At 45.2% G+C, this 15,691-nt stretch overlaps 1 protein-coding gene across 1 annotated transcript in view; it reads right to left on the bottom strand.

Moving 5' to 3' along the window:
• LOC139050073 (uncharacterized) overlaps positions 1-15,691 on the bottom strand; it is a 286,318-nt gene that overhangs the window by 245,134 nt on the left and 25,493 nt on the right. The window contains exons 5-7 of the mRNA XM_070526266.1: positions 10,850-10,864; positions 2,352-2,366; positions 569-588 (exon numbers count right to left, since the gene is read on the bottom strand). Of these exons, the coding sequence (XP_070382367.1) occupies positions 569-588; positions 2,352-2,366; positions 10,850-10,864 (50 nt within the window). The remainder of the gene's footprint in view (positions 1-568; positions 589-2,351; positions 2,367-10,849; positions 10,865-15,691) is intronic.

The raw sequence follows: 15,691 nt of genomic DNA, 5'->3' as shown, positions 1-15,691 counted from the left end.
GAACAGCACACAGGTTTTGCACCACATTTTGTATTCGTATATTGAGCCACAAAATCTGTAAAATCATCGAGTGAAGAATTTTAACGTCCTGCCACTCCACAATAAGTGACGCTGTAGTGTAAGGATCTAAAGCATTTTGGATTACCCACGCCACAAAACACCAAGGTTCCCATCTATACCCCAGAAACAAATCTTCTTTTTCATCACACAAGACACAAAAGTACATATAAAAATATTTTCGCTGCTGCAAGTAGCATTAGTAGGAAGTATAACGCTTAGTTACGAATAGGCACCCACATTGCCCTACTCCACATCCTAATCTGTTCACTTAGGTGCGTTGCGGACAGGTACAACACCTTTTGCATTTGTGGCCGAAATTCCGCTTAGAAATGCAAGCAACACTTTATAAGTGTTCAGCGTATCTTCCTTGCCCGCCATGCTGCTCGTGGGATTACACAGAGTTCCATTCTTTGCGACAAAAATAATTGTCGCTCTACAAAGCTACACTGTGAGCAGTGCCCAAGCAATTATCAGCGCCATACGAATGACCAGCAATATGCATACTTACTGTGTGCTGCGACGACGGGTCTAGAGGGCAATAATGTGATTTCAAGTATTTTACTCCCTAATAAAGTAGTGTTGTGCTCTATTACAGAGTGTACAATGTATTTTTTTTTAGAATCAGGGTGGCAAATTTGCACAAAAATATTAATAATTTGTGGAAAAAGGAAATCTTAGATGGTGAACTTTATGGTGCCTTTGTGATTATTTATAGATACAACGCAAGTAGCTGAAGTCTTGACGTAATGGAATTAGGTACGTAGAACGTATAGCACAATTAAACTTGACTGAAAATATAGTGGCATGTAATTCACTTCCATCTCACCGCACCGCCGGGATGGTGTGTGGCTCTGTCGTTCGCTCTTGATTTCCTTTGTGCAAGGAAATGTGAAACAGAATTCATTGTGTGCCGCCATTGGTGGTGCCTTTATTGGTTGAAAGCTTTACGTCTGTCATTTTTAAATATTTCATTTATGCTTTATTAAGGAAAACGTTAAATATGACGCTGAATTGCTAATTCGTTTAGATACGAAAGATATCTTGCTGCTGCATAATATTTACATTTCTTCTCTGCAGAACTAAGGCTGAGCACATTGCCACTAAAATTTTTAAAATCGGCAGATGCACCTAATGCTTCCTTCGCGCCGAAGTCCGAAAGCAATATAGCCTCTTTCGTGAACTCAAAACGCAGTTAGAACGCAGGTTTTCCCCTGTGTTGGAACTGCCGCATCGGTAAGGCCAAATCATAACGTGCAGAGCATCTGAAAGCGCCCGCTTGCCCGTGAGGAGCCGATCACTCAAACTACCGTTGAGTGGCAACGCACTTCGCCCATTGGCTGTGCCGGCACGGGCCCAGCGATGCGCCCACTAGGGACACCTTGATCGACCAGAACCGTCAAGCCCCTGTGGTGTCAGGGAAGCGCGGACGTTCCACACAGCAGAGGCGCGGATTCGATTCCTACCAAGATCGAAATGTACCGAATTTTCTTTTCAAGGCAATTGATTTTTTTGTTTGCAGCAAACCGCCTGAGACGTTTAGCGTCTGTCCGATGATTTTTGGCGAGTTCTTACGCTTCGCCATCCGCCATTTTTGGTGCGATTGAATGGTGGCCACGCCGGCACCGCCGCGTTTTCTCGTCACGGGGCACGCGATGCTCTCGCGTGAGAATATGTTTATAAAATGAGCCATTGAAAACGCAAGCCATTTGTTACCTCCACACACCTGACTGAGTCAAAAATTACGTTTTGTCATCCTTTGCCACTTTGCAGAATCAGAAAGCAAAAGTGATTGAACGGTATCATAGAAGGCCACGGAAGCTCTTCTCAGTTGCTGCTAGCAACGTCAGCAGCGGGCACGAATAATTTGCTTTCGTAAGTTCTACCGAAGTTCCACATTCCTTCCTATAATGTGTTTACAGTGTAACCTTACTTGCGTGTAACCTTACTCGCGTGCGGCTTTATCTTAGCAACATTCGTCTGTATTTTCAAAATACTACCAATAAGGGTGGCAAACTAATACCGAGCCCTGCATCTGGCGAGCAGTAAGTTAGCGCCAAAAAACTTATGTTCATGCTGTAGAAACAGGTAAACGGTAAAATTCAGGCGTCAACCATAAATCAGAATGAAATTCTTAAGTTTCTGACGTGCCTATGTTTTCGTGTCTGATTTCGTGCGGTTTTCAAATAGGCGAATACGTCATGCTTTCCTTGCCATGAACTGAACCTCAAAGAGAATCCTTGGGCTGTTTACGGAACGTGGAAGCATTGTGGGAAAAGTTGTAGCTGGCTTACCTGTTTCGGTTGTTCCTGTCAGAAGCATGAAATAAATCACAGGTAGGTGACAGAATCTTATATAATTCTTTAGAGGTCCTTTAAACAGTTCTAAAAAGCATTCATCATTAATAAAGAGAAAATGGGACATCCACCCAACGTACTAAATTGCTACAAAGGAAACCCATTGGGGTTCCTCGAAAGAAAAACCCTCGCAGTTGAAGAAAAAGTGGCCCTCGTCAGGGACTCGAACCCGGGACCACCGCCTTTCAGGGGTAGCCGATCTACCATCTGAGCTAACTGGGTGTCTAGCAGATGGCAGGGCAAAGTCGAATTCATCAACACCTCCAAGCAAAGGAGATACAAAAGTACTTCTCCCCACCCTACGGGTTTCCGCAGAACTATTACTTCAAACTATTGCCTATTGCCTTCCCCCATTTTCTTCAACAACGAGGGTTTTTCTTTCGAGGAAGCCCTATGGGTTTCTTCAGTAGCAATTTGCTACGCTTGAGTGAATCTCTCAGCTATCCTCTATTAATGGGTTCTTGTCACCTTGCGGGTGGAAAGGTTCCCGTGGGCCATTTCCCAATTCAAAGCACCATGCTACACCTATCGGCCCACCTTAAGGATATGCCTGTGCACAGCGGTGGCACAGACCTCTCCATAGGCCACGTGACAAACAACAGGCAAGACATGGCCTTCGCCGCAGCATACTTGGCCCCAGAGCGACCAAGAAGATGGTGTGGCGACTGATGCCCGTGTACCTGATAGCTTAGACAAAGAACGGGTTAATGCACTCTCACGACAACATTCGCGAACGCCACATGGCACTCGCAGCCTGCGGTTACTTCTACTTCGACCGCTCAAAGCCCCAAAACACTTGGAACTGAATTCACAAAACTTTTCGTTCGTAACGGCTGTTTTTCATTGGCTGATCACCTTCGCTAACATTATGTCCTATATCACTATTGGCTGGTAAGATAGCATTTAGCGTACGAATGTTTTGTGGATACTGGCCCTGGTTTCCGGAATCCATGAGGGAGGCGTCTGGCGTCGAGCTGGCTTCTCTGAAATGGTACTCACTGGCAGTCCAGATGCCGTATTCGACCACATCTTTGTCAGCGAAATTAGATACTTTATGTTTTCCGCGAATGGAAAGCCCTTCTCTGCCCATCGTCTTTTGCTCGCCGTCACTTCCAATGGACGAGAGGATGATGCAGTGCCTTCTACCAACGCTGCCAAATCGAAGGACGCTTCGTGTTAACCTCTGCACTAGTAAGGAAAGTGGAAGGAAACTTATTATCTGGCTGTAAAACTTTATTTTCACACTATTTCGGTAGCTACCGGAATGCAGATATCAAGACTACATTTACGCCAAAAAGTCATGTCCCCAAATGTGTGTACAGGTTGCGAAAACATCTCTCGAGCTGTTCGCAGCCATATATTTAAGGGCCGCCTCATCCGAGATACAGTGAACTCCTTTGAACACAGCGTAAACCAGCTTGACAAACCAGCGAGATTTCAATGCCTCGGGATGCTAGCATGAGGTGTACGGTAGAAAACGTATGCACGAATGTCGACACCGGTATTGAAGGAGAACGAGAACGCTCGAAAACTTTTATATTTTTTATTTAACGGCCACCTCAGCGAAGATATGGCTTGCATTTTTAGAACATCAGTAAATAATGGACCAGGCTCCGACTGTCGACTAGCGTCGACTACTTCAACTTGCAAAGCCGGAACTTCCAGTGAAATCCGTGATAACGCTCATAATGCATGGCCTACCTCGGGGATCGCAACGACAAATTCAAGCTGCAGCACCAAAAACTATGCAGGCTTTGCTGGAGTCATGTCAAGAGATCACCTGTCATTGGATGGAGAGACCGACAACGCCGCATTGTGATGTCTGAGGGGCAGAACCATACAGAAACGGAGAGTTTCATCAACGGTTACCACAGAACGGTTACCAAGAGGGAAGTCACCATAGGTCGTTGCATGCCGCGGAAAGAGAGTCATTGCCTGAGGAACGCAGTTTGTTTAGATTGAAAAAAAAACTAATAAATGAGGGTTCTCAGTCTCACCCTATGACAAAAATGAGACTTTATTTTATTTCTACGAGTTTACTACGTACAGAAATTGAGGTTATTGGACAACATACAAGAGCACTTATAGAAAGCGGAGCTTCTGTATCCATCTTAAAAAAAGCAACAAAAACCCGCAAGATGATCTCCGAGGGAGATCGGTTCTTTTGCGTGAGTATGATGGAAGCAAGAAAGAGTATTGTGAGTGGGCACGCCTGAAAGTAAAGTACCGATCTTAAGAGACAGAAGTGGTTGCATTAGGTTTAGACACTGTGCAGTACGACTTTCTCCTGTCTCGTCCGGACATGAAGTTGTTGAGACTAAATGTTTATTGGGTCGATACGGTTCCTGTTCATCAAGAGGCTGACCAAACCGATTCGGGACAAAAAGAAGGCCACCTACGGATGCTGAAGAAAGACAGTGTACTTCCTCAAATCTACCCCGGACTGGTATGCTTGGGAGGATATCCACCGATAAAAACAAAGTTCGAAGCGCCATTTCAACTGTCCGACAAAACAGTTGTGAGAAAAAAGTCGTACAACTTGACAAGAGAAAAGAAGGCGTGGCTAAAAGAAGAGCTACAAAAGATGTTAGATGCTAATGTAATTCGCCCGTCGGTGTCTCCCTTCGCTTCACCTATCGCCATTGCTCCAAAGCAAGACGGCAGCTGGCGGCTATGTATGGTTTACAGAGCAGTAAATAACCAAACCCTGTTGATTCCTTTTCCAGTGCCAAGGATTGCCACCATCATCGATGAAACTGGAGGCTGTACCTGTTTTTCTTGCATAGACTTGTGCAATGGCTTCTGGCAGGTGCCACTGCCAGAAGACACCAAGCAATACACAGCATTTACGAATTCATTTGGCGTATACGAATATAATCGCCTTCCTTTTGGATGAAAAAACGCACAAGTTGATTTAAAAAGATGATGTACACTGTTTTGAATCCCTACATTGGAAGCTTCTGCAATGCTTACGTGGACGACATTATCGTCTACTCTAAAAGTGAAAAGTTGCATGAGGAACACCTGGGTCATATTCTGGCCGTGTTATCTGATGCTAAGCTAAAAGTTAATTTTAAGAAGAGTGAGTTTTTCAAAAGTAAGGTTACATTTATAGGCAGAGTTTTGGACAGAACAACGAAGAATACGAAAGAAGAATCGGTAGCTCACATACCTAAAATAGTAAAGCCACACGATGTACACTCACTTCGCGTGTTACTAGGCTTGGCGGGCCATTTCAGAGCATTCATTCAAGATTATGCTCTCAAAAGTCGCTGTCTGACAAAACTGACTCAGAAGGATGTTCCCTTTTCTTGGACAGAAGAATGAGATAAGGCTACCGAGAATTGGTCCGAATAATTTATTCTGATCTTGTCTTGTGCTTACCAGTCTTTGCGTTGCCCTTCGAATTGAATACCGATGCTTCTCACCATGGAACGGGAACAGTATTATGTGAGAGAGACTCATGACGACCACCATACTAACAGCTTCCTGTAGTTCGATACTACAGTTACACATTTAGCAAAACTGAATTGAACTGTACCAAAACAGGAAAAGAAGCTCTCGCCGCTTTAAAAGCCGTCCGCTACTTCCATTCATATTTGGAAGGTGGAAAGTTCAAGCTATACACAGACCATGAAGCACTAACGTACATATTGAAGATGGCCGAACTGAAAGGAAAGATAGCCCATTGGGTGGATGAACTGCAGCAATTTAATTTTGAATTAGCTCATCGTCCTGGAGCTTCCTCAAAGGACGCAGATGCAATGTCGCGATTAGCCATTATGCTTCCAGACAATCTTGAAGAGGCAAATGTTGCAAGAATATGGGAAGGAACCGACATTTTGCAACGTACTAACAATGGGCGAGTTGCCGTTCCTACTTCCTTGGTTCCAAGATTATTAGGACTGTACCAGGGTAAGCCCGAATCAGGAAGCCATGGTGGCCTTTGGAGAACCTACATGAAACTGACAAAAAGGTTCTCGTGGCCTCGTATGAAGCAAGAAAAAAAACACTATGTTTTATTATGTCATAAATGCCCGATTATCAAAGTAAAATTTAAACAACCGACTCAAAAAATTGCAATACCACAATATTCTAACACGTCATTTGAGCTTATTCATCTAGACTTCACGAAAATACGAAAAAAGTCTGAAAGAGCTAAGACACAAGCGCTCCTGTTGTGCATTGATGAATGCACCATGATGATTGCAGCAAGACCTGGTGAAGAAGATGCCAACAGCGTAATGTCATTTTTGAACAGCAAAATGTTTGACAGTTTAAAAGTCATCGTCTGCGACAATGGACCTGCTTTCCGAAATCGTCAGCTACAGGAATGGGCTGAAAAGCTTAACATCAAGTTACGGTTCACTGCACCCTATCATCCCGCACACAAATGGGCTAGCTGAAAGGGCTACCACGGACATCAAACAATACATTGGAATGCATCCAGCATTCCCAGGTGGTTGGAATGTTATCTGGAAGTGGCAGTAGCCCACCATAACCGCTCGTATGCAAATGGCCAGGGATGCACTCCTCTATTCGCTGCAACTGGGAGACCACGTTATCTGCCTGCGGATATAAGCGTCGGCATTGACAAGAGTATAATGCTCACAGATGCCGCAAGAGCTGAAGATAGTAGATCAAGGAATCGTGAAAGAATGAAGAGAAATTTCGATAAGAGGCAAAAGACAAAGTTACCAACACTCGATGTCGGCGACTTCGTACTGGTAAAAAGATGGCCAAGCCAGAACGCGGCCTATAACGGACCATGTCGTGTGATCAAGACAGCCAGTCAAGCAGGGAACTTAAAGACAATATGGTACATTGGTCCCAATGACACCATAGAATCCGCCGCTATTGGGAATATAATCAAGTATCATCCCGGGAGGGATGCATACAATGCTGAGGGAAAGAAGCAATCCCATGATGACCGGCAAATAGAAGTTGAAACGAAACAAGAGGCAGGGGGAGAAATGAGAATATAGAAGAAGTGCGATAAACAAAATGGAGTCTGTGTTGTGAGGCTACTAAGTAGAGTTTTAGAACAACTTTGACACTCGAAATTCAGCCCCCATACTACGAACACTTGCATGTGCGTCCCAAGAAAACTTTGAAAGAATATCTGTCTCCACGTAATCGCTCAGGATTGGAGTTTTATCTCGTATCTTCGTGAAGGTCCCCGTCGGCCTCAGCGTTTCATGGGCACGCAACATCGCCATTGAGTTCGGACGCGTACTTGGGTGCCAGCGTTGAAATAGCTCAACTGGGAGCCTGCTATGTCCACATAAGGCACTTCGAGCCAAAATCATATCCGTCCTTTCCTCATTGGAGTACGTGATATCTGCTGCTCAACGTTGATCACAGCCATGTAGCGTTGCTGTGGAGGGATACGGGCGCCTGAGGAGCACTGGATATATTGCAGTTCGCTGGGATTGGTTCAAACGAGGTACATAAGTCATGATCTACATCCGGTAAGCTGAAATATCCCGCGGCCGCACTCTCTCAGGGACGCGCGCACAAGTCACGGTGCACAAGTGTGAACGCAGACGCGGCCACGCAATACTGCAACCACGAAGCTGTGCGCGTGCGGGGTGCGAGATCAAAAAAGAACGACTGGTAAACAGTAATGGTATCTTCGGCTGGTGGTTTCTGAGCACTCTGGAGCGCTCTGGCGAGCGGCGTTGTCTTCGGCTGGTTGAAAGAGGTTGCGCGCCCTGCATTCGGCTGGTTCTTCTCGATTGCTCTCCTCTATCTTGGAGCGCTCTGAGGCGCTCCGAGCCCTGTCGTCGGAGCAGTCATCGAGATTGAAACGTCATCGCGGTGCCGCGTCGCTGCTGTTGGCGACGGCCCACCGTAACCTTGGCAGCCTAGGCCACTGCATGCTGGCGTTTCGACGAACGTTCGTCATGCCGGCACGTCCGCCAGTTCTTCCTGCACCGCCGGGAGCTTTGGGTAGGCGAAACATCGGACGTTGGCAGTAGTCACGTGGTTTCGCAACAGCAATATCCACCTCCGAGAGCGAGTCGCACGTTCGGCTTGCGCACTTCTCCTCTACCTTTGAGCTCGGAAAACGACCGATCTACCCGACTCTGCTTCGGGTCATACAGGCGACCAGTCGAAGATACCATTTGTGTGAGAAGGAGAGCAGACGGGGCCAGTGCAAAAACAGTCATGTTCTGAGGAAGACAGGCGTAACCTTCCTTGAATATAGCCAATGTTTTTTTTTTTTACCATGAGTTAGCTTGTCTTCATGTGATTTATTCGCTCTTAATCGAGCCCCAAGGTTTGAAGTTGTAGCAACAGCGTTCAATTCGAAGACTACTAGAAAGTCATTTGTGTACAAAGGCAAAGTTCTAGCAGCCATCATCGCTTTCCATCACTGCCACGGCCTTCGCCCTGTCCTTCTTTCGAGCAGAAGTGCGTCTTTCATCTTTTCTTTGTCGTGGCCTTAGACGTTTTAGCACTGCGGCAACGTTCAGCCGGGATCACGCATTTGCACTGTCATGCGATAAGAGCCGCATGCCCATATACCTACACTAAGCATGACGCCCTGTCGCGCGCCAGTCTCACTGCAGCTGACCTTGTTTATCCATCGCACGCTTGAGAGCAGCACAATAACAGTGCGCAAGCGCCCCATCACGTGGTACTTTTATGCGAAGCATATTACGAGAGCTCAACCCAGTTCCTCAGGCGCGGCGGTGTCGCCTTCAATACCACGTGACACCATGACGTCATGACAGAGGAGAAACGGGGCTCCAACTCGCGCCGTCGCTCGCGGCGTCGCGGCGGTATATACGCAGCTGCGCTTACCTCTGCTAGACACTCACGAGGTGAGATGCCTCCTGGAGGCAGAGCTGCTCGTTCGAATGAGAAGCGAAGGTTGCGGCGTGCTACAGAGACTGATTTTCTAGGTGACTTTGGCTCAACTCTTGCAAGATGGGCTGGGTGGGAATCGAACCAGGGCCTCCGGAGTGTGAGATGGAGACGCTACCACTGAGCCACGAGTACGATGCTTCAAAGCGGTACAAAAGCGCCTCTAGTGAATGCGGTGTCGCCTTAGAAACGAGCTGTTTCTAAGGCTCAGGCGTGCGTCGCTTGCTCAGGCGCACATTTCGTTGCCGCGCCGAACGCTGCGTTGCTCGACGCTCACCGCGTCCAATGCAGGGCGCGTAGTCGCTGCGCCGTAGCCCATTGTCTTACACCCCTTGGCGGGTCGACGGGAACGCTGTCACGTTCCACTCTTGAAGGCGAAGCAGAGTAACGCATGAGTTGTTTCTTCGTCTAGCCGAACCAAATATAGCCAAGCAACAGCAGTTCACCAGGCTAAACAGTGGTTCAACAACTAAAATACAGGCTAGTATGCTTCGCATCCTGGGCTTAACCTTAGCTAAGCCACAGCCATTTTTTTTTTCATATTTTGTGGGCTTTCTTTGGAACGCGGAAAAAAAGACCCACGTAGGATTATCGTGTTGGAAACAACTTAGAGAAGTTTCTCAAGGTGCTCTACGATCAAAAATAATGTACAGCGCAAAGGACAAGGACAGCGATAGACGACATACACAGCGCTGTGTATGTCGTCTATCGCTGTCCTTGTCCTTTGCGCTGTACGTTATTTTTGATCATGAATTACCAACTAGCCCAAGCAACCACCCTAGTGCTCTATGACTTTGCGTTTCAAACTTGGGGTCTGTAGCCAATACTTGAAAAGTTGATTAATTAAACAGAAGTAATCCGTTAGTTAAGGGGAAAATAAAAAAAAACATATAGCCTGAGTAACTCTAGGCCAGCGGCAACATTATGCGTTTGGTTCAACTCGCGTCCGGAGTGCCTTTATTTGAAAACTCTGGCTCAAGTTATGTAGGACACCCTGAATTTCGGTACCAGTTCATAACCACGACATGCACGAGACACAGAGATACATCGAAGCAACGGCGACCAACTTACCATGAATAAAATTGACATAGGTAACGATTTTCTTGGTCATGAAGAACGATACACGGTTCGTTGATAGATATACCTAATCTTTATATTGTAAGCATCAGCAATTTATCTTTACAATTGTCTGGCGTGTTTATAAATGATATTAGTTATGATGTCAAAAAGAAAAAAAAATGAATATGTCAGAAAGAAAGTTATAAATGGCATCAGTAATGACGGCACAGCGCCGTGTCGTCATTTTTTACCTTCCTTTTATGCGTGTGCTGTGTTGCACTGTAACGAACCTTACACTGAATTTGCATATATCTTATGAGACAGCTGTGTAGACGATTACACGGTAAACCATGCAATACACAAGGCTAGACATTGATGTATTTAAGCAAAGCGGCTCCTTAAGGAATACAGAAAAGCTAGATTCTGCGAGAAGATTGAAACAAGAAAATGTTTTTGGTTTCAGTGTTAATTAGCACATCAAAATTAACCATAGTTATACTTACCAAAGAATGTCATCGCTAAAAGAATTAAAAAAGAAGAAAATAGAAAAGTGTACATCCCAAAGCCTTAAGCAGCAAACGTCTTTTGTTCAGCTCAACTTCAATTAAAATAAACATTTTAAATAGTATTTCCAACGTACGTAATTAAGTCACAAATTTTATCTTTCCGAACACTTTACCCTTTCATAGCTACCAAATGCAACGAATGTAAACTTTGTGTCACACCCAATTCCCTTGGACAGTGAGAAATGAGTAAATCGGCCGCACAACCCTTTCGAGCGCTTTCTTACAAACTTTCTTGCTCAAGAGCAACCACCTCGATGGTCCGGATAAATATTTTCTCTCTCTATTTTACTGAGGTTGCAAATTATCTACATAGAATAAACTTCCGCACGCACACTGACTACAGAGTTGACTACACCTATCTCGGCAATAATTCTATTTCTCCCAGGACTGCTCCACAACTTCGCTGTTCGCATAGCACACTCATAGCGCTCATAGGTCCTTGCAAACATGAAATATAACAATGAGTAATTAGGCCAGACATCTTCAAGTGTGCATATAGTTTAACCATACCCTGCATTCTATTGTTACAAAATATGAACAATGCGACACCGGATGCACCTCGGAACTGACATGAAAATGGGTAGAAAACGAGGGTTAGTAGTTTGCATGACGTCCAGTTAACTGTAATAAGGTAATCTTTTACACAGTTTGCGCCTAACATGCCTCCCAATATTATCTATAAGAACCCGTTGAGACTGAGTATTTTGATAACACTGCTAAACATGGCGGAAAGCGGCCGCATCACGATTTCGGAACTTTCCCAAGGAACTTTTTCCCAGACACTCGAGGCGTTCTCGAACTTGCATGCAAGTGTTGTTTTAAGGGGATCACAACACCAAGATGGAAAGCGCTATTTGCCGCCCCAATTAGCAAACAAAAATTTTGGACCGCAATGTCGGTACTATTCCCGACTCATTCCTGTTTTTCTGCGTCACCCTCTCATGTGTACCTGTGTGCATACGTGATTCAATAAAGTCATTTACATTAGTTTTACAGCAGTCCTTGCTAAAAACCTGCATACACCTTCAATATGGATGCTGCGTTTTTAGGCAATATTAACACTACAAGTTTTATTTATCATTTTTCAGTTTTGCGTCGTGCGAAACATGAAGCCGCATTGTGGCATTCTTTTGGTAGCTTCATCTCGAATCAAAAATGTAAAGCGCATAAAGAATTGTTGTGATCCACTGGTGCATAAATTCAAGGGTGCGTTGCGAAGACTGTGTTAAAACTCTGCGTACAAGCCTGTTGAGATAAAATGTAAGCATGCGTATAGTGAGCTCACAAACGTTACACGGGGTGAACATATTTAATGTTTTCTGTGTTTAAAAATTATCTGTGGCAGGTAACATATATGTGGTTCTTGAGCGAAATTATTCAGAGAGGCGGACATTATGTGCACGATAAACCGAAACACATATTCGACCACGTAAAATAATCACTACTTCTGAATTAAATTACTTTATGGTACATATAGCATTTTACGAACTGCAGCTGGTGATCTTGCAAGACGTGTCTTCTTGTAAATAACCAACAGAATGAAATCAATTAGGAGACACGCACCATGAAACATGCCGCAAGAAATTGCAGTTCTTCCACACTTTTTTACCATAACGTGCTTTTATGCGTTAAGGCACAACTGTAACTGTAACGCCCATGTCTTTGCTCGCACACTTCTAAAATTATTGCCTCCGAACTGGCGAAACCCTGAGAGTTCGTTCCACTGGTAACGGCCTCAAGAACTCAGCGGCTTCAATTAACATTCAACATCGGTAATTCAAAGCATCGTCGTTAGTTCAGTTTTTCGTATTTGCACTACACGGCGTACACTCTAAATATTTTAACACCCTTTAGGTGTTAAAAGGGAAGTTTTCTGCATTTACACCCATGTCAACATCCTCTTATACCGCTCAGGTCGCAAGCACACCTACGCTGACGCTCTGTCCCGCTCTCCGCTGCCAGCCGACACGGCCTCCCTCTGCACCATTAAGGCGGTATCCTCGGTCGACATCGACACATTCGCATCAGAACAGAGCAAGGATTCTTGGGTGGCCTCTCTTTTGGATCTCCTTTCTGGCTCGCCTGCATCTGCCATCTCCCGCTCCCTGCGTCGCATGGCTGTCCATTTTGCTGTGCGGGATAACCTCTTGTATCGACGCAACTACCAGCCCTATGGTCGCAAGTGGCTCCTGGTTATCCCTAGGACATTGCGTTCCGACATGTACACGTCTCTCCATACTGACCCACGATGTGCACACGCAGGAGTTTTGAAGACGTATGAGCGCCTGCGGCAACGTTACTACTGGCAAGGAATGTTTACTTTTGTCCAAAAGTTTGTCCGCTCGTGCCCGCAATGCCAACGCCGCAAATCTCCGCCTCATCCGGTGCACGGTTTATTACAGCCGCTTCCGTGCCCTGCTCGTGCCTTCGACCGTGTGGGGAATTGACCTGTGCGGGCCGCTACCCTTAACATCCGCTGGAAAACGATGGATTATTGTCGCAGCTGATCACCTTACACGCTATGCTAAAACCACTGCTCTACCTGCAGCGACCGCCAGTGACGTTGCATCCTTTCTGCTCCATTGTTTCATTCTTCGTCATGGCCCACCTCGGGAGCTGCTGAGTGATAGAGGCCGTCTGTATCTGTCGCAGGTGGTTCAAGCTCTGCTTGCTCAATGCGGCATAGTTCACCGGACCACCACGGCGTATCATCCTCAAACTAACGGCCTTACGGAGCGTTTCAATCGCACCCTTGGTGATATGATCGCCATGTACGTTTCATCGGAGCATACAAACTGGTACAACATTCTCCCATTTGTCACGCACGCATATAATACGGTTACACAAAGTACCAAAGTATGCAATACGCTGTTACTACAGGATTTTCTCCATACTTTCTTCTCTACGGTCGCGATCCTTCCCATACCATCGATACAGTTTTGCCTTATACACCAGACACGTAAGAGTGTGCTACCGTTTCAGCCGTCCCCCGATATGCTGAAGAATGCCGTCAATTAGCCCGAAAGTTCACCTCCGCCAACCAGCAATGACAAAAAGCGAATCGTGATGGCGACGCTACGAATCCTAACTTCGCTACCGGCACACTTGTCTTGTTGTCCGTGCCTTCTACCACGCCTGCACTTTCGACAAAACTTCTCTCGCAGTGTGATAGACCATACCGCATCGCCAAACGCACCTCTCTGGTCAACTATGTCATAGAGCCGCTTACACCGACATCTGACAAGTGCCGCCGTTGACAGGATGTTGTTCACTTTTGCCGCCTGAAACAATTCTACTACCCGCTCCTCTCCACGTCATAAGTCGCCAGGATGGCTCCGCGTTTGCACCGGGGGTAATTGTAATGAAGAAGAAGAGCACAAGAACAAGGCCAGCCAGATCGTCTGTATCATGCCTCCAGTGCAACCAGTGGGCCAGTCGGATCGACAGTACTTAGCACGAGTGTGAGCCGTTCGGGCAACCAGCTGTTCCTGCTCTGCGTGACCTTCCGTCTCGGTTACGAACAGGGGCTACCATCTGAACTACAGCCCATTACAAGGGAAATACACAATGTTTGTCAACTGCATGGCGTGAAGGAGATGCAGATGACATCGGTTGGTTTAAGTAAATCGAAAGGCATATAGATATATATATATATATATATATATATATATATATATATATACATATATATATATATATATATATATATATATATATATGTATATATATATCGCACATAAAGGGCATGCATGTGAGAGAACAATTGTCAAATATTCGAAATGCACTGACCGAAGAAGTGAAAACACCATAGCGGAATGAGCTTGTTTCTTTTGAAAGCAGCACCAAACCCAGGTGAATCAAGAAACGTTCCGAGAAACGGAATCAAGGCAATTATTGGACGTTAGTATTAACAACAGTGCTAGGCAAAATATATTACATATGTACTCGGAATGAATCGGGGAGACATGGAAGTCTTTACCAATGTACTCACCATGGCTTGACTGTGCCAGCATTAAGAACATATACAGCCTAATCGATTGGTGTTTGCTACTCAGATTGTATTCGACTTCAGGATTCACTATTAAAATTTATCGAATAGCCGTTTCCATTCGAACGTAACGCATAACATCTCTGTTGAAATCTCAAAGGTGAGTAGCCAATGCAAGTGAGGAACCCTATTACGAATGATTCTGCAGCTGGAGAGTCGTGGCTGTTGCGCATAGGCGCACCAGTTCCTGAGAGAATTAACGCACGGGTGCTATTCTGCCGAGCAAAGTCGCAGCTGTCATTCAATATAAACGCCCTGTTTCGAGGCATCCCGTATATCTGCTAACTTGATTCAGGCAAAAAAACTTTTTTTTAAGGTATCACCATCTCTGCGACCAGTTAAAACTTGGTGCCCAATGTGGTACCACACTCATCTTATTCAACGACAACAGCAGATGTACAAATGTTATATGTGTGTGTAAGGCATGCCGTTCATTTATATGCTTCATTATTCTTCTTATGATAGTGCACCGGATAACTGAAAGCAGCAGTTTATAATTAAGAAGCTAGTTAGTTGATCTGACTTACAGTTTGGAATGGCAATAAATTTAGGCATTATGAAATATAACATAGGTGCGACATGGTTTTCTTAGAAATCAAGCTCGAGGATATTTTCTTGCGTTTACACCCCAGAAAAAAGCCGAAGGACGCAGCTACCTCCTTTTTCTTTGTAGTTTCTTAAAAATATTCTGGCGTTTTAAGCCTGGCGATGTCATTATGAAGCACCCTGTT

This window comes from Dermacentor albipictus, chromosome 9 (genome assembly GCF_038994185.2).
Source record: "Dermacentor albipictus isolate Rhodes 1998 colony chromosome 9, USDA_Dalb.pri_finalv2, whole genome shotgun sequence".
Classification (NCBI taxonomy): Eukaryota; Metazoa; Arthropoda; class Arachnida; order Ixodida; family Ixodidae; genus Dermacentor; species Dermacentor albipictus.
The sequence above is the reverse complement of the archived record's forward strand: the minus strand, read 5'-3'. Positions and strand labels throughout refer to the sequence as shown.